Source organism: Haliotis asinina, chromosome 12 (genome assembly GCF_037392515.1).
Source record: "Haliotis asinina isolate JCU_RB_2024 chromosome 12, JCU_Hal_asi_v2, whole genome shotgun sequence".
In the NCBI taxonomy this organism is placed as follows: domain Eukaryota; kingdom Metazoa; phylum Mollusca; class Gastropoda; order Lepetellida; family Haliotidae; genus Haliotis; species Haliotis asinina.
The window spans coordinates 5,691,950-5,710,816 of record NC_090291.1 but is presented as its reverse complement, the minus strand read 5'-3'; the positions used below and the strand labels follow the sequence as shown (position 1 = coordinate 5,710,816).

The window sequence follows — 18,867 nt, the reverse complement described above, 5'->3', positions numbered from 1 at the left end:
TTTTACCTCATCCCTTGTGCTTTTATTTACCATAATGTGTCATTTTTATGACGGAAAAGTTTACAAGGTGACACAAATCTCAGACAGTAGCATCCCGTACCACAACGATGGTACCGACGGACGAAACCTCACCATTCAGTGAAAACGTCTGTGGATCATGGCGACCAAGGATCATCCCCAATACTTGAGGAACAGAACTACCGAGCCAGTCTCGCTCACCACTTCAGGCCGACATGCGGAGGTGATCCTGCAGGTACCCGTGGCGCTGATGCTGTACACCACGCAGGTTTGACGTGATGCGCACAGCTCGGCGCAGCTGCCGGAAGTTGCCGAACTGAGCTCCTCGACGTCGAGGTTAGTCGGGGACACTGCTGTGTCGTTGGCTGCTTTTTCGAAAACCATACACAGATTTTCTGACTCAGGTCGTCGTGTGCTGTTACAACTGTCAGCGGGTATCCTGACATTTCTAATACTAGGTTGTGTTGCAGAACTCGTAGTGGATTTTGCAGATATTTCTACAGTATTAGTTGACCTGGATGCTTCAGAGTTCCAGGAGGAGATAAAAGAAACATACTCCCTTTCTGAATAACCTCTATCTTTGGAAGCTGCAGCTTCTAGATCACCTTTCTGTGTAGTTGTCGTTGTCGTTGTTGTGGTTGCTAATGTAAATATAAATTCACATTGTTAATGAGTACCTAGTCTAATGGAATTCCAACAATACTCACGTTATTGAACATTAGGAACCAGACTTCGGCACTTCGAATATCTTTCATAAAACGATGTACACATGTGTTGGTTACATATTGTCATCCCATGTGGTCGTACCAAAAGGTGCTGGCTCAATGTTAGCTGCAGCGCCAAATTAGTGGCGTTTACAAGACTTAGTTAAATAACCCTGGACATATTCTCACCATTATGGCTAAAGAACAAAAACTCAGTAAGCTGAATGTGGACCCAGATCCGGAATTGTAGTTACTACAGGTATTGCTACAGGTGTTGCTACAGGTGTTGCGGGGCAGTCGGTTTTAATTATCTTACCTGCAGTAGCGGTGAAAGCAGTTGTCGTGAAGACATCTGTCCCAAGTGAACCATCTCCAGTTGTGATTGTTGTGCCGGCACCTGTCTGAGTTGAAGTAGCTGTAGTCGTGATTGCTGTTGCTGTTGTGTTGGCACCTATCTGAGTTGAACCAGTTGTGGTAGTGGTTGCTGTTGCTATAGTGTTGGCACCTGTCTGAGCTGAACCAGTTGTGGCTGCTGTTGCCGTTGTGAAGTCACCTGTCTGAGTTGAACCAGTTGTAGTAGTGGTTGCTGTCGCTATAGTGTTGGCACCTGTCTGAACTGAACCAGTTTTGGTTGCTGTTGCCGTTGTGAAGTCACCTGTCTGAGTTGAACCAGTTGTAGTAGTTGCCGTTGTGCCGGTATCTGTCGGAGTTGAACCAGTAGTGCTTGCTGTTGCTGTGGTGCCAGCACCTGTCTGAGTTGAAGCAGCTGTAGTAGTGGTTGTTGTTGCCGTTGTGCCGGCACCTGCCAGAGTTGAACCAGTTGTAGTAGTGGTTGCTGTTGTAAAGTACCATTTACAATTTGCAAAGAAAAGTAGCATTTGGTTGCAGGAAGATTTATTTATTTTTCTGGAGACAATAATATAATTGGGTGTCGAGTCACCACTGCTTAAAGTAAAAGCATGTCACGGGGTTGAAACGTGTCTACAGATGTAATTCAGGAACGTTGCAAGTGAAGTTACCTATATTAGGCCACTGGCCGCTTCTATTTGAAAAATGTTTATAGAATCGTGCTTATAGAATTGGCCTCAGACTAACAGAGGCTGCCCTACCGGCTGGGTACCCTAGTGGTTTGGAGCAATAGCCCATCATGCATAAGTCCCAGGTTGGATTCCCCATATCTGTACAATGTGTGAAGCCCATTTCTGGTGTACCCCTCCTTGAAACCACTGGGACATTGCTAGTAAGTTGTCAAGGGTATTTTCATGTTGTTTTAATGTTCAATCATCATCTTCAAATAAACATATGGTCGTACCAAAAGGCGCTGGCTCAATGTTAGCTGCAACGCCAAATTAGTGGCGTTTACCAGACTTAGTTAAATAACCCTGGACATATTCTCACCATTATGGCTAAAAAACAAAACCTCAGTAAGCTGAATGTGGACCCAGATCCGGAATTGTAGTTACTACAGGTATTGCTACAGGTGTTGCTACAGGTGTTGCGGGGCAATCGGTTTTAATTATCCTACCTGCAGTAGTGGTGAAAGCAGTTGTCGTGAAGACATCTGTCCCAAGTGAACCATCTCCAGTTGTGATTGTTGTGCCGGCACCTGTCTGAGTTGAAGTAGCTGTAGTCGTGATTGCTGTTGCTGTTGTGTTGGCACCTATCTGAGTTGAACCAGTTGTGGTAGTGGTTGCTGTTGCTATAGTGTTGGCACCTGTCTGAGCTGAACCAGTTGTGGCTGCTGTTGCCGTTGTGCCGGTATCTGTCGGAGTTGAACCAGTAGTGGTTGCTGTTGCTGTTGTGCCGGCACCTGCCAGAGTTGAACCAGTTGTAGTAGTGGTTGCTGTTGTAAAGTACCATTTACAATTTGCAAAGAAAAGTAGCATTTGGTTGCAGGAAGAATTATTTATTTTTCTGGAGACAATAATATAATTGGGTGTCGAGTCACCACTGCTTAAAGTAAAAGCATGTCACGGGGTTGAAACGTGTCTACAGATGTAATTCAGGAACGTTGCAAGTGAAGTTACCTATATTAGACCACTGTTTGAAAAATGTTTATAGAATTGTGCTTATAGAATTGGCCTCAGACTAACAGAGGCTGCCCTACCGGCTGGGTACCCTAGTGGTTTAGAGCAATAGCCCATCATGCATAAGTCCCAGCTGGTTGGATTCCCCATATCTGTACAATGTGTGAAGCCCATTTCTGGTGTACCCCTCACTGGGACATTGCTAGTAAGTTGTCAAGAGTATTTTCATGTTGTTTTAATGTTCAATCATCATCTTCAAATAAACATAAATATCTTCAAAACTTTCAATTGTGCCTCTGTTGCTATAATTGTTTCTGTTTTTGAGATGCTACTGCTGCTGCTGATGATGATGATGATGATGCTGCTGATGCTGATGTTGATGATGATGTTGATGATGACGAGGGTGATGTTTGTTTCTGTGGGATGATGGGGTTACATCAGTACATCTCCTGAATATGTAAAGTGAGTGAGTGAGTGAGTTAATATTTAACGTCACATTGGCAATATTTCAGCCATATTGTGACGAGAACTGAAATGAAATATGTATACATTATAAAAACCTGTCGTCAAAGGACAGTACAACCACTAGAGCATCACATTTACAATTAAAACTAGTGTGGAGAGTTAAAACAAATACCTCTATTCAGACAATACAACATAAAATACGGGCTGTAGATCGCCAACAACTGAAGGTAGATCACCATACTAGGGACCATGGGGACTAACAGTACCTTTGCTACCTGCGTAGACCCCAGATGGAGTTACATCTTGTCCTCAGCCGTTGGCGATTATACTCAAATTTAGCCATTATTAAAAACAACAAATATACTACGGTTAAAAGTTTGGTCGTACTAAATTTACATAGAATATTTTGGACGTACGTACCCTCTCAGGAGGACAATAATTTTACAATACTTCAACCCCCCTCGAGGGCACAGCCACTTACGATATCAGTTATTAATCTAGACTACCAATAATAAAATATTTATCTATTTACAATTCTGATAACAAATCTATTTCTTTTAAAAATGCAATAATTAAATGAGAGCTGGTATGAGTAAAAAGATCCTTCATACTTCGTGAATTAAAATACTGATCCCTTGTGATGGAATACTCTACACAGTCAAGCAGGATATGCTTGACTGTGATTTTTTCCTCACAAGGGATGCAGAACGGAGGATCCTCACCTTTCAAAAGGTATTCATGAGTATATCGTGTATGGCCAATACGACATCGCCGCAAAATGACCTCTTCAAATCTGGACTGACAACCCAAGTGGGTATACCCAATATATGGTTTAATTCCATGTAATTTATTTACACCCACTTGAGTGTCCCACTTCGTCTGCATCAGATCACGGATATACGATCTAATGGTAGCTTTGTAATCAGTGTAGGGAATAAGAAGTGGTGTCACAGATTTGTTGAGTGCTGCCTTAGCAGCAAGATCGACCATTGCGTTACCAGAAATGCCTACGTGACTGGGTAACCAGCAAAAGACGATGTCGTATTGGCCAGTAGCAAGATTATTATACAATTCAATAATTTCTATTAAAAGTGGATGTTTGCAAGATAGCTTTTTAATAGCCTGAAGGCAAGAAAGAGAATCTGAACAAATTATACATTGTTTATGTTTAGTGTGTCTTCGAATATATTTGAGAGCCGATAATATGGCGCTTGCCTCTGCAGTAAAAATAGAGCTGTTATATGGTAATCTAGAAGATATTGTTCTGGATCCAATGACAGTGGCACAAGCCACTGCACCACCGTCCTTGGACCCATCTGTAAATACAGCTTTATAATTACTATATTTATGTTTTAATTGATTATATTCTTGTTTGCATTGCAATTCATTAGTTTCTGATTTTTTAAATGTGGCTAATGTTAAGTCAACTTGTGGCCTAACCAATTGCCAAGGAGGAGAAGAAAGAAGACGGGAAGGCGCTATTTTGTCCAGCTCAATGCTGGCAGCAGAACTAAACGATTTAATTCTGTTTCCTAAAGGCGGAACAAGAGAGTTTTTCTGTAGGCAGGGTTTGACTGATTGGAATGTAGTTTTGTCACGTACTGTAAGGCTAATTTTATACGGCGTTGATCAAGGGATGGCTCATCAGCTTCGACGTAGAGGCTTTCAATGGGTGACGTTCGAAAGGAGCCAAGACAAAGTCTTAGACCTTGATGGTGGACTGAATCTAAAAGTTTAAGGTTACTTTTGCAGGCTCCACCATATACAATTGAGCCATAGTCAAGTTTAGAGCGGACAAGTGATCTATATAAGTGAAGGAGAGTAGTCAGATCCCCTCCCCACTTTGAACTGGATACAACTTTTAACAAATCGAGTGCCTTGAGGCATTCAGCTTTAAGAGATTTAATATGTGGCAGAAATGTTAAATGGGAATAAAAAATTAAGCCCAAGAACTTGGCCTCCTTTACCACCTTGATGGGAGAGCCATTTCAGGTTAGCTCTGGGTCCTTGTGAGGTTTATACTTTCTACAGAAGTGTATACAATTAGTTTTGGATTTAGAAAATTTAAATCCGTTTTCAAGACACCATTTATTTATTTTATTTAAACATAACTTCAGTTGTCGTTCAATAGTATGCATATTTTTACCACGACAAGAGATATTAAAATCATCCACAAATAATGATCCATCAATTGAATCATTTAAAACCTTTGATAAACTGTTGATCTTAATACTAAATAATGTGACAGACAAAATACTGCCTTGAGGGACACCCTGATCCTGATTGTAATGATCAGACAGGGTAGAACCCACTCGGACTTGAAATTGCCTGTCTTGTAAAACCTGCGATATAAAAAGAGGTAAACGACCTCTCAAACCAAAATCATGTAAATCCTTAAAAATGCCATGCTTCCACGTGGTATCATAAGCTTTCTCGAGATCAAAGAAAATTGATACAGCATGTTGTTTATTTACTATAGCATTTTTCACAAAGGATTCTAAACGTACCAAATGATCAATGGTACTGCGATTTTTCCTGAAACCACATTGAATATTTGTAATAAGGTTGTTGGTTTCAAGATACCATGTTAATCTATTATTTACCATTCGCTCCATGGTTTTACATACACAACTCGTTAAAGAGATTGGTCTGTAATTAGATGGATCAGTATGATCTCGACCAGGCTTTGGTATTGGGACTACAATGGCATTACGCCAGGAAGTTGGAAAATTGCCTGTAGTCCAGATATTATCAAATATATTAAGCAGCGTTTCCAAACATGTTTTGGGCATATGCTTCAGGAGCTGATAGTGGATACCATCAGTCCCTGTAGCTGTATCATGAGCCTGTTCAAGGGCGGTATAGAGCTCATGCAGTGAAAATAATTCATTATAATCTTCACCATTGTCCGAGGTAAAATTGATTGTTTTCTTATCCTGTTGTTTCTGGTGTTTTTGAAACTCAGGGACATAACTGGATGAAGATGAGTGCCTGGCGAGAGTTTCGCCAAGCTTACTAGCAATGTCAGCCTTATCCGTTAATAAATTATCACCATCCTTTAAATGTTGAACAGTAGATTTGGAACATTTCCCCTTTATTCCTTGTATCATATTCCACACCTTTGAAATAGGTGTGCGTGAATTGATCTTGGAAACATATTTTCTCCAAGACTGACGTTTATTCTGCTTAAATGTGCGTCGAGCCTTGGCATTTAAAATTTTAACTTTATCTAAATTGTGAACAGTAGGGTGTCGGCGAAAATAGTCTTCTGCTTTCTTCCTACTTTTCCTGGCCTGTTTACATTCGTTATCAAACCATGGCTTACGAATGTGTGGATTTACAGAGGACTTAGGAATAGTATCATCAGCAATTTGTTTCAGTGTCTCCGAAAATGACTGGATTGCATCATGAGCGTCCGTGAAAAATTCTGGTTTTAAGTTTTTAGTACAACTAGTCTGAAATAAAGGCCAATTAGCTTTAGAAAAATTCCATCTTGACGTCGACAGATCATCAGTTGGATTTATAGCAGTGATTACTGTCGGAAAATGGTCACTACCACACAGGTCACCGTGGACTGACCATGAAAATTCATTAAGTATGGTTGGATCTGTGATTGACAAATCTAGTACTGAATATGTACCCGTTGCTGGATGTAGATATGTGTTCGAACCGTCGTTAAATATGCACAAGTCATTATTAGAAACAAAATCTTCAAGAATTTTACCTTTATTGTTCGTATCGTTGCTTCCCCACAGAGGATTATGTCCGTTGAGATCTCCCGTTATAACACAGGGTCCAGGCAATTGGGAATATAAATCCTGAAGATCTGATAGCTGAAGAGTCGAGGATGGTGGTATGTACAAGGAACAGAGTGTGATCGTGACGTGTAAACTTAGTCGGACAGCAACAGCCTGAAGTTTAGTTTTAAGAGGAACAGGGCTGTGAATGATACCCTGTCTCACCATAATCGAAGCGTCCCCGGTTGCTTTATCCCCCGGAGGTGAAGAACAGTGATACGAGTTGTACTGACGCATTTCAAACTTATCATCAGGTTTAAGAAATGTTTCCTGTAGACTAAATGCTGATGGGTTTAAATCTTGAGCTAATAATTGGACTTCGTGAAAATTATTCCTAAGCCCTCTGCAATTCCACTGCACTACATTTGTAGCGTTACTCATGGCGGTTCTATTGGAGACCTCTCGCGTGTACGAGAGGAGGGTGTACCGTTATTTCGGTTTTGTGAAGATGGCGTATCATCCATCTCCAAAGACTCAAACAAATTGTGAACCTCTACAGGAGTATCAGCATGAGATTTCTTTGATCTACGATTTAGACGTTTTCTTTGCGATTTTGACTTTTCACCTTTTGACGTTTCAACATCTATAGCTGTTTGAACAACTTCACCTGATACGTGACTAATAGTCTGAGAGGCAGACGCTGTAAAAAGGCCCTGACTGCCAGAAGTACTATTCACATGAACAGGTTTCTCAGAAGCCATCCAGGTCAAATCCGTTTGACACAAAGAAGAGATTGTTTCTGGTCGTCGTGAGACAGCAGCAGAGTATGTCACAGTGGGAGAGGGATTATGTTGATTCTGGCTAAGGACTTTGTTTTTAGCCTCCATGAAGGAAATATTTGTTTCATACTTTAATTTAAGTATCTTAGATTGCATTTGCCATTCAGGACAACATTTAGAAGATGAAAGATGACTGCTTCCACAATTGGCACATTTAATATTATTGCTGCAGAGTCCTGATGATGTTCACTACAACGATGACAACGAGGACTGTTTCGACAGGACTTAGACCCGTGTCCAAACTTCTGACAGGAATAGCAGCGGAGTGGAGTGGGGATATACACCTCCACTCCGATATTGAAATAGCCGGCTTTGATTGATTTTGGCAGAGTGCACGATGAAAAGGTAAACATGTAAGTGTGGCCAGGTACAATGCTACCATCCTGCTTCTTAACAGGAAAGCGTTTCACGGAAGTTACATTCTGATCCTTAAGTTCAGCCACTATTTCATCCTCGGACATGTCCGCCAGACAATGGGCTCTATCCCTAACAATGCCCCTACTTGAGTTCAGAGTTCTATGAGCTGAGACAGCAACATTGATGTTGGCAAAGTGATGTTGTTGCAATAAATTTATGGATTGCTGTCGTCGCGCAGACTCAACAAGAAGTGTACCTCCTCTGAGACGTGAAACGTTCTTAACCTCTCCACAAATAGATTGTATTGTCTTTGATACTAGAAATGGGTTGATCTTGAGTGGTTCACCATTGGTAGATTCAATAACTATGAACTTTGGCCAAGGTTCTTGGTGTGTTGGACCTGAACCATCTTCATTACAAGAAAGATGATCAGCCTCTAAACGTCTTTTTTTTGTCGTTTCTCGTGGAACCAGAAAGGGTAATTGACATGGTGATGATAATAATAGATTCAGCACTCCCGCTCCCCACCCGCCACCGAGTGTCAACGAGGACAGTGTTGTAATGCAGTGGAACTCCAGTCTGCAAACACTAGGGATACAGGAGTGGTATGCTCCAGTAAATACGACATGAGTAGCTACATTTGTCTACCAATTCAAATGCTAGGCTGGTTCGGCTACTAACAAGAAATTGGAGACATATAGAACACAGAGGTCGACATCACCAGATTGGCCCATGAGCCACCGCCTTCTGGCATAGGACTCTAGGCAAGTAGGTATAGCAAAAAGGTATTACACACTAGACATCAAAAATGACCAATGCCCAATAAATCAAATATGCGAAAATACTTTCTATGCACAGGGCATGGCGTGACCAGCCGATTGATAGAATCGGGCCGATTCTACCACCCGTCTAGGTGAAGTAAGGGCCGAAGTGGTGTGTTGAGCAATAGGAGCAAAATGATTCAGTCTCCTACTGCCCTCAACCACCAGGATCCCGTCCTCCACCGACACGGGACGCAACCCACGGCAAACAGGTTGCCCAATTTAGTCGCCTCTTACGACAAGCAATGGGGTGCTGTGGACACATTCTGTCCCGGGTCCACACGGGATGAATATTTAAAGAAAAAATCTCTACTGCAATCTTCACAAATCGCAATCCGTGAAGATCTGGACCAGAAGTGATCTTCAGGAACCCATGTTTTTGGTAAGAGGAGACTAACGGGATCGGGTGGTCAGGTTCTCTGACTTGGCTGACACATGCCATCGCACGTAGATCCACCCCCATACTGTTGATCACTGGATTGTGTGATCCAGACGCGATTATTTACAGACAACCACCTTATAGCTGGAATACTGCGTGCGTCGCTGAACAACAAGCAGGTATACAAAAATCCTACATCGCCGTTCAAAACAGAAAACGTATTAATCACAAAAATACGTTGGTCGGCTTACCTCTAACCATGATAACTGTATCCAGGAACAGAAGGCACAACCAGAACGGGGCAGTCATATTTGGAGATATAACAAGTCGCGGGTATGTGAGTCTGGAACGACGTCTTCAATGCATCTTAATTCCAGTGAAGTATCCCATGGTAACAATCATCCATACAGGATGTCTGTTTGTGTCTTACGAGTCACTGCCACGCTGACTTGATGATGTACGTCTTTTGCCGGGAGGTAAATATTTCATGCTTGTATTCCATGTCTGTTGTTATCTGATAGTGTAACTTCTAATGACTTGGCTATCCGCACGTTTGACTTTGGCAGTAGCTTCATTGTAACCTATGAGGCTTACTTCTGTTGATACTTAAGGTAAAGTTGAAGGCAGATTTGTTCTTTTCTGTAAATCAGCTGCTGGTGAACGCAGTTTCAAATGCACCGCAGCATCTTTTGGAATGTTCTTCCAAACCACATCATGTTACCAGAAACGGACAAACTCAATAACACATTTCTGTCTATGACTTCTGACACAGGAGGCATGGACCATATATTACAGTCAGAATGTGAAAACAGTCATTTCGTGATAGGATTAAAAGGGTCAGACACTTCGCGTTATTTTGTGTAGCAACAAACAATATACTTCAGTCATTTTAAGAAATTTAATTTCATCTATATGGGTTCTGTGAGATGTGGCTGCTCTGGACACAACAAGTATTACACAAACAGGTGTAAATACGTCAAAGCTGAAGAGCAACAGTTCACGAAATTTACACAAAATGACGCGAAATGACTGACACTCTTATCATTTCTCGAAATGACCAACTTCACAATCTGACTGTAACACATATACTGTGTACATACAGTGAATGTGTCAAAGTGTCAGTGAACAGTAAACCTTGAACCTTTCAGCGCTCTACAAAGTGAATTGATTAGATTAGATTTTCTATTGTAAGATAATCTACATGGGCGTAAATGGATCTTTTTTAAACACTTAACAGTTTCTGCGTGTTGATGTTATTGTATTATTTCGTTTTCTCGCTATCTCTTAATCACGGCACGTGTCACATTATGTATTAGATGATGATGTTTGATTGATATCCTTTGCATGTTAGTTCTGTCTGTTCAAAGTGGAACAAGGGTCCGCCATATTCTGCCCGGCAGATCATAAAATATCACACTGAAAACAGACCCCCAACACTGTAGACATCAGGTCTAAACCAGCAATAAGATTAACACCCTTTCCTGTTGTGTCAGTGGTAGCTAGCACAACACCTGGGTGTATACTTCCGGGCGTTTATTTGAAGACAGTCGACCCAACTTTCAAAGGGTTCCGCAAAACAATTCACGCGAACACGACATGAGAACATAAAACATATTCGCTGCTTAAAGCCCCTGCGATGAGTACACCCAAACCAGAGGAGTCAGAAACTGGTTCATTGTCTTAAGATTGTCGTCGATGGTTAAGAAACAGGATTAAATATTTACAGGGCGTCCATTCAGTTTTATGTTTGAATGTGTTTGCTTGTATGTGAGTGTGTCTGTGTGTGAGAGTCTATGTGTATGATAGAGCTTGTGTGTACGTATGTATATATATGGGTATATATTGCTGAACAGATGCTGGATTGATGGTCCAGTACCCAACAAACCCTGTCTTTTCTACGACTGCAACAATTCAGTTAACAGATACCGGATCTCTCTTGAAATATACTGCAGACACATCAAACAGGAGACGTCCGTATGACACACTTTATTATCACATTTCGTCATACGTTCAAGCTGACCCGCTATGCTGATCACATGACACATCACACGACGTGACATACATTCTACCTGGTAGTTAGGTCACATGTTATAACAGTGTGTCACTGCCCTACACAACCTGTCATCGGAACCTGGAAACGTTCTAGAGGTTTGTACCCTGATTAATGTATATTGCTTGAGTTTGCTCCTAAAATACAGGTACGCATGTATCATGGCCTGTTGTATCGTTGTTGAGGATCGGTCAGGGCTGTTTCTTCCTGGGACAGACTGCCATAAGATTTTGTCTGTTGATTGTGGGAAGAACAGGGAAGAGAGAGATCCACTCGCTCAGACGCGCAGACACAGTTTTAACATTGCGTCCATTGCACATTTAATCAACTATTTTAGGACAGTTTTAGGCTTTTCAGAATATGTTTCTCTGATTTAAAAAAAGTCAGTCGAGAAGTAGACGCCATTTTGTGTACATGTCATATAGTAGGTAGCAAGTTTTTCGATCTTCAAAATAAAATAAAATAAAATTTTGTACATTTAACATGGCGGTGAGCTAAATGCGAGTAAGACATTCTGATGTACATATCTTTGTTGCATTGTTATCCATTGCCTATAGACTAGGATACGAGGGGATATCCAAAAGCCGTGAGCTCACCACGACAATGATATAAATGCATCTTTCTTTTTGGAGGGAAGGGGGGGGGTCTCTCTCCGCTAAAATGAAACTTATAAATGCCTAAATGAGCAGTTAGACGGGATGTCCTTAATAAACAGACCCTAACTAAATCCAAATCATGCAATACAAATCTTTAGCTGTTGGTTGTGACAGGAATACTTTCAATGACATTCTGACCATATTTTATATGATGTCATCTGAGGACATAGCACTATTCAAGATGTACTAAATGACATATCGTTTTTATTTTCTGCAAGTTATTTTACAAATGTTATACCCAAGTGTGTCGTGATGATTCGTATCTCGTGAACCACATTACCAACACATGTGGAACTTTGGATAGCCCTTTGCTGATGATATCATCACATTAAAATGGAAACTTTACAAACATTGGACATAGAAAATACAGTTGGTCGAACTGATTGGTTAAAAGCCAAAGCACACGAAACCATATGGATTTGCCACGGTGTTCGAACCGTACACCCCGTCAAACCTGTCACGTGACACACTAAACGGGTCTTAGGAATGACCTTGACCTCAGATGGAATATGGTTGGCAAACGGGTGATCGCTTCGAAATGTCAGAGTTGGCGTATAGTCATGATCAACAGAGTGATCGAACTGTTGCCATACAACTTATAACGTCCCTTGATGGTGTCGTGTTTCTTTCAAAGCCACCATACTCGTGTGTAATAAAACCTCTTATCTACAGCACAGATACGCCTCTGTAAACTGTCTCAAGTGTGAAAGACATTCCTGTACGTGATATATGAATGCCTGTGGGGAGTTTCTTGTTACCTCTTGTTACTGTTACCAGCAGTGTATGTATCAACCCCATGGGTGTATGTGATCGTACACGTGGCTATGACTGGCATGTCTAGTTCATGGAACTGCTTATGAAATAAATTATAAACGAGGGAACCAGTTGCAGTTTCCATGCTTGATCTCTTCCATGCCACAAACCCGTTAAATAATGGTTCTCTACACAGTTCCAACTATTATGACCGTGTCACTGGTGTACGTTTTGTGCAAGGTTGGCAGGCACTCGTTGTAGACAATACATGCACACTAATGAAGAAACTATTACCGTCACAAATAAAATATGAATCCATGAAGATATCATCAATAGTAAATGCATGTGATTCACGCTTAGACGGATTCAGTCTCTATGATTCATTTAAGCGTTACAACCTAGTTATAACGGTTTTCAGAAACTGTAGTAGATGAACACGCATGCCAAAACTTCTGAATTAATAACATGTAGATATTGAAAATCAATAGGTTTTTATCTGGAGCACGTTTTCATTATATGAACAGGAACATATGTTACTAACACCATGAGCAACGAGATACAACTGTAACTGTACTATAGGTCTTCGAGCGAACACTATAGTATAAAATCTACATAACATCTATCAACCGAATCTAACAGCCTGGTGAATGAAAAATAGTATGTACTTTTCAAGAAAAGAAATGCATTACCCAGATAATGTAGACGTTGAGCGTCATGGGGGCGACGTTGCACAGACCCGACGTTAGATCTCTTGTCTCTCAGTACAATCTCTCTCAACCTGATCTTACATTTTAACTGGGTATCCTCCGAAGTCCAGGCATCCTGGCTGCTGGCTCTCACCAGTGGCAGTACGATCACGCAAATGATCTTAAGGTTGCAGAGGTGCCCCCATATGGGGACAGTCATTTGTTATGACTCTTTGGTTGTAACGAGCTGCAAGCCGTAATATCGTTCTCAGTCTAACGGTCAGAGGCATGGCAACAGAACATTTGTAATCTCCAGCGTTCATTCTTTCAGCGTCAAGACGTGGCGTATTGATTTGACCTTGAAGCTCCTTCTAAACGAATGTTATCTGAATTTGTGCAGCAAGACAGTGCATGCTCTTTGTTGAATGATTTCAACTGGCATTCATTCTGTAGTTTCGGCATACCGCTACTTTTTATGGGGTATTGGTAACTGTCCACACTCAACAGCAAACAGTGCATGCTCCTTGTTGATTAATTTCAACCTCTTTCAACTTTTCACACCGGCTATTTCAGAATTATATAACAATGGAGAAGCTTTTTAACTGCCAGATTTGCAGATACTTTTAGAAAAATACAAATGTACTTAAATAATAATTAAGTACGAAAAGGAAAGGTACATCTCACTCTTTGAAAACTGGAACGTGTTTTCTTTTCAGGTTACAAAGATGCCTGTTGACAAAGCCAGTCCACTGATTCCTGTCGTGGTTGGTGTTGACGTGGGTGGTACCAACACCGATGCAGTAGTTCTGAGCCAAGGATCCAAAGTAATCGCCTCAGTAAAGGAGTCGACGTCGGCGGACGTCACTTCCGGTGTTCGAAGTGCTGTCCATGCCGTTCTCCAACAGGCAACAGACAAGGGGCATCGGGTGGCGGTAGTGCAGGTCAACATTGGTACAACCCACTTCGTGAATGCTGTTGTAGAAGGTAGAGGACTTGCCCGGGTCTCTGTGATACGCCTTTGTGGCACAGCGTCTCTAGCTCTTCCACCTTTTAGTGATTTTCCTCTGGATCTCAAAGACGCCATATGTGACAGTGTTCACCTTCTTGATGGTGGCTATAGGTTTGATGGTAAGGAGATTGACCCTGTGGATGAGAAACAGATTACTGACGCCCTTTATCAAATAAAGGTGAAGAATATCAGGAATATCGTTGTGTCAGGAATATTTTCCCCTGTGAAATCCGACCAAGAAGAGGCCGTTCTTAAAATTATCACAAAGAAGTACCCAGAAGCGTCAGTTACACTGTCGCACAAGATTGGACATATTGGATTACTGGAAAGAGAGAATGCTGCCATTCTAAACGAGTGTCTGAAACCACTTTGTAAGAAAACAGTTGAAGGTTTTCAAACTGCACTAGCAAGTGTTGGTCTATCATGTCCAGTATACTTGACTCAAAACGATGGGACCATCATTAGCTCTGATGAAGCTCTACTGTACCCCGTGTACACCTTTGCGTCCGGACCAACAAACAGCATGCGAGGAGCAGCTTTCTTATCAGATGTCCAGGATGCCATTGTTCTGGATATTGGTGGCACCACCACAGATGTAGGAGTTCTGAAGAACAGGTTTCCAAGAGAAGCTTCAACTCACGTAAAGATTGGAGGGATCAGGACAAACTTTCGAATGCCAGACGTTCTCAGTATTGGCCTTGGTGGAGGGTCGTATGTCACAGAAAGCCCAGAGGGTTCAGTTACTATTGGACCGCTCAGTGCTGGGTTCAATCTGAAGAATGAAGCCTTCATATTTGGTAATGGTGACACCGATTCTGCACGAAGCTTAACTACATCTGATGTTGCTGTTGCTGCTGGATTGATGAAACTTGGAGAGGAAAAATATGTTGAGCATTTATCCAAGGAATTGGTTGACAAAGTGCTAGCAAAGATAGTGGCTATGATAGAAGATGCAATCGATATGGTCAAACTGAGTGGGGAAACTGTACCTGTCCTTCTGGTGGGTGGTGGGAGTGCTTTAGTTGACAGGAGTCAGAAAATAAAAGGAGCCTCTGAAGTCATCATTCCCGCTCATTCAGGAGTTGCTAATGCCATAGGTGCTGCACTAAGTCAAGTGTCTGGCAGCTATGATAGTGTTGTATATCTCCAGGATATGGTGGATAAACATCAGATGGATCAGGCTGTCGAAGATGCCTTGGCTGCAGTCTCGGATGATACAGATGAAACGAAAATCGAACTAGTTGTGGAACAAGCTCGAAAGCCCTTCTTTGCCAGTGCCAGAGATACTGCATTAGAAGATGCAATATGCAAAGCTAAGGACATGGCAATAGATTGTGGTGCTGACGCAACATCCATTGAAATTACACAGAAGGAGGACATGACCCTCTCCTATATCCCAGGACAAGCAGCGAGAATAAAGGTAAAGGCCGTTGGAAATTTGGCAGAATTACAAACTGCCAATGCAAAAGAGTGGATCCCTATTCCCCTGGTGAAAGGTGAATCAGTGTCTGGCAAACTTGAAAAACAAACAGGTACTTCAACTGGGAAAAGACTAGGTGATGACGGTGAGGCAGTAGAGGCTACAAAACACCCAATGGATCCCCAGACTGACCCTAATACCGGAGAATGGATTCTCTCAGAATGGGACCTGGAAGCAATTGTGATTGGTGCAGGTATTTTTGGGTGTGGTGGTGGTGGAAGTCCTCATATTGGCAGAGTTCTTGCTCTAAAGCAACTACGAGAGGGAAAGAAAATACGTATCATTTCTCCAGAGAAACTATTTGAAAAGTCAGAACCATACAATGACATTGTTGCTGCAATAGGAGCTGTGGGGGCCCCACTGATAGCATATGAACAGCTTACATCTTCTGAAATGGTTGGAGCTTTGATATGTTTGGATGATCTTTACACAATTGGTGGATACAAAAAAGGTGCATTACAGAACACAGACGGGGTTGAAATCAAAATGAAAGATGGGGTAACTTTTATTGATGATTACAAGATCATGTTATCAAAGGAAACGCCTGAACGGATAATGGCTTTGGTGTGTTGTGAGATTGGAGGAATGAATGCAATTGAACCTCTTATTGTTTCTGCTGATTTAGGTCTTCCTGTTGTTGATTCTGATGGAACTGGAAGGGCTTTTCCAGAATTACAGATGTTCTGTCCGTATATATATGGAGTCCCTGCTCATCCTGCAGCTTTGGTGGATGACAGAGGCACACGAGCTGTGATGCTGCAAGCACCTTCACCGAAACATCTTGAAGATCACTTCAGAGATACAGTTATTGGGATGGGATGCTCCGCAGCTATGGCATGTCCTCTTAAAAGATCGGATATTATGGAAAAGACAGTCTTGTATTCGTACAGTCATGCATGGAAAGTAGGCGATGCTGTTTTGAGGGCCAGAGTACAAAAGAAGTCCCCGATCGAGGCCATTTTGAAAGCAGAAAGATCTGCCCACATCTTAACTGGTAAAATCAGCAGCGTACAAAGGGAAACAAGTGGTGGGTTCAACAGAGGTAAAGTTCTCATTGAAGGTCTCGACACCTTTTGTGGTCAAACCATTTTGATTGAATTTCAGAATGAAAATCTGGTTATTTTCCCCTTGGATGCCGAGAAGAAAACAGGGAAGGCACTGGCCTCGGTCCCAGATCTCATCACCATCGTTGATGCAGACACTGCCGAGCCTATTCCTACAGAAGAGGTGAAATATGGACTACGGGTTGCTGTCCTCGTACTGGCCTCCCCGGAAATACTACGAACTGATCAGGCTTTGCGATTTGTCGGACCTAAAGCCTTTCACTATGACGATGTTGAGTTTAAACCAATAGGGGACCCCTATCCTTTTCATCCAATACCACCCACGCTCTGAGAAAATGTCAAACTGATCAATTGGACTTATAGTCTAACGACACTGTGTCGCATGCCAATGATGGACTCTTTTGCATTATACTTGGTGAAAACAGCGTTTTTGTCATATACTATACGCAAAGGTTAAAGTTATTGTGATTATGCTGAAGTTAGATATGTGAATTAACAAGTGATAATTTTGTGGTGACACTTCTTTAATGTTGCACGAAAATCGTTCAACAATAGGATTCGAAATGACAATGTTTTTTCGGTGGACACCCGCCAATGATGTCACAGTGAGAATACGATCAAAACGAAATTCACTCAGTCAAATGCAACTTGATCATTAAAGCATGCTTAACACCTGCACCTCACAGAACCAATAAAACGTCGGCGGAATGCCATTGCATAACTGTGGAAGCACGTGGCTGAGTTCCTGATACCGATATGTAATCTCAGTCTCCTGTCCATCTCGTCCACGTGTTCGTTAAGGGACAGATCTGGAGATTTAGCAAGCGAAGGAAGGATGCTAACATTGAGCTGCGACAAGAACTGCTGAATCATCTTCTACCATAAAGCCTCGCATTATGTGGTCCATCCTGCTGGAGAAACAGTATGGCGACTGAAACTGTTTCGTATCTGTATCTGAGACCAGAGTACCCGATGACAAGCAAAGGTGTACATCAAGCACTCATTACCCCACCCCAATCCACCTCCGCCGAAACACAGTTCTAACATAACGCTCATAGCGTTGCAATATTCGACCGTCAGCGTGGTGAAAGAGAAATCGTCGTCAGTGGAGAGAACATGTGTCCGTTCACGTGCTGTTCACTGCAGATGTTGTCTGCGCCACTGCAGTCATAGACGTGTGACGTAACATCAGGACTGGACCTCCACTAGCGAGACATACCACGACCCTCCCCTATGAGCGACACTTGCGTTGGGGTGTTCCAGTTTCAAGCATTCCAGTAGATCACCATCTTTTCATTTTCAATTAGCCGTTGCATAGAGGAATGCATTCAGATTCTGGTGTTTTCCGGTTACGGCGACGTCTTAACAATGATTAACAACATGTTTTAAAGGGCGCGTTTTGTGCCTTTTTACCTACGGACTTGCACTTTGTCTTCAGGTTTCAGATGCTGTATAGGTGTGTGTGTTTTTGTGTGCGTGCGTGCGTGCGTGCGTGCGTGTGTAAGCACAATTTCTGCCATTTGTTTTTTGATGTAACATGTGAATCATGCATATGTGTGACCTGTGTGTGACCTGTGTGTGATCTAATCGATTATGGACTCTTGAACCCTTAACCCCACCCCCTTCCTGACCAGTTAGTGTGACCTTTGGGTTGACATGTGACAGTAATATCTCTCAGTCTGCGTTACCACTCAATTGTATGTTCATTTCTTGGTATGGGGAAATGAGGACCCATCTCTCCATCTCCTCCTGACTCAATATTAGTTCAGTTATGTTATGAGTTTGCCAACTCGAGAGTTCACAATATCTATACATATGGAAA

At 42.0% G+C, this 18,867-nt stretch overlaps 2 protein-coding genes across 2 annotated transcripts; one reads left to right on the top strand and one right to left on the bottom strand.

The window, feature by feature from the left end:
- LOC137257618 (mucin-22-like) lies at positions 1 to 10,437 on the bottom strand. The gene is made up of 4 exons (XM_067794940.1): positions 9,599 to 10,437; positions 2,248 to 2,532; positions 1,039 to 1,524; positions 1 to 659 (listed from the first exon to the last, which is right to left on the bottom strand). The coding sequence occupies exons 1-4, from the start codon at positions 9,654 to 9,656 to the stop codon at positions 172 to 174; spliced, it is 1,317 nt and encodes a 438-aa protein (XP_067651041.1). The 5' UTR covers positions 9,657 to 10,437; the 3' UTR covers positions 1 to 171.
- A 968-nt stretch (positions 10,438 to 11,405) lies between these two features.
- On the top strand, positions 11,406 to 17,652 carry LOC137258110 (uncharacterized). Its single transcript, XM_067795672.1, has 2 exons — positions 11,406 to 11,495; positions 14,209 to 17,652. Exon 2 carries the CDS (start codon positions 14,218 to 14,220, stop codon positions 17,374 to 17,376), a length of 3,159 nt encoding a protein of 1,052 aa, XP_067651773.1. The 5' UTR covers positions 11,406 to 11,495; positions 14,209 to 14,217; the 3' UTR covers positions 17,377 to 17,652.
- Positions 17,653 to 18,867: the final 1,215 nt, after the last annotated feature.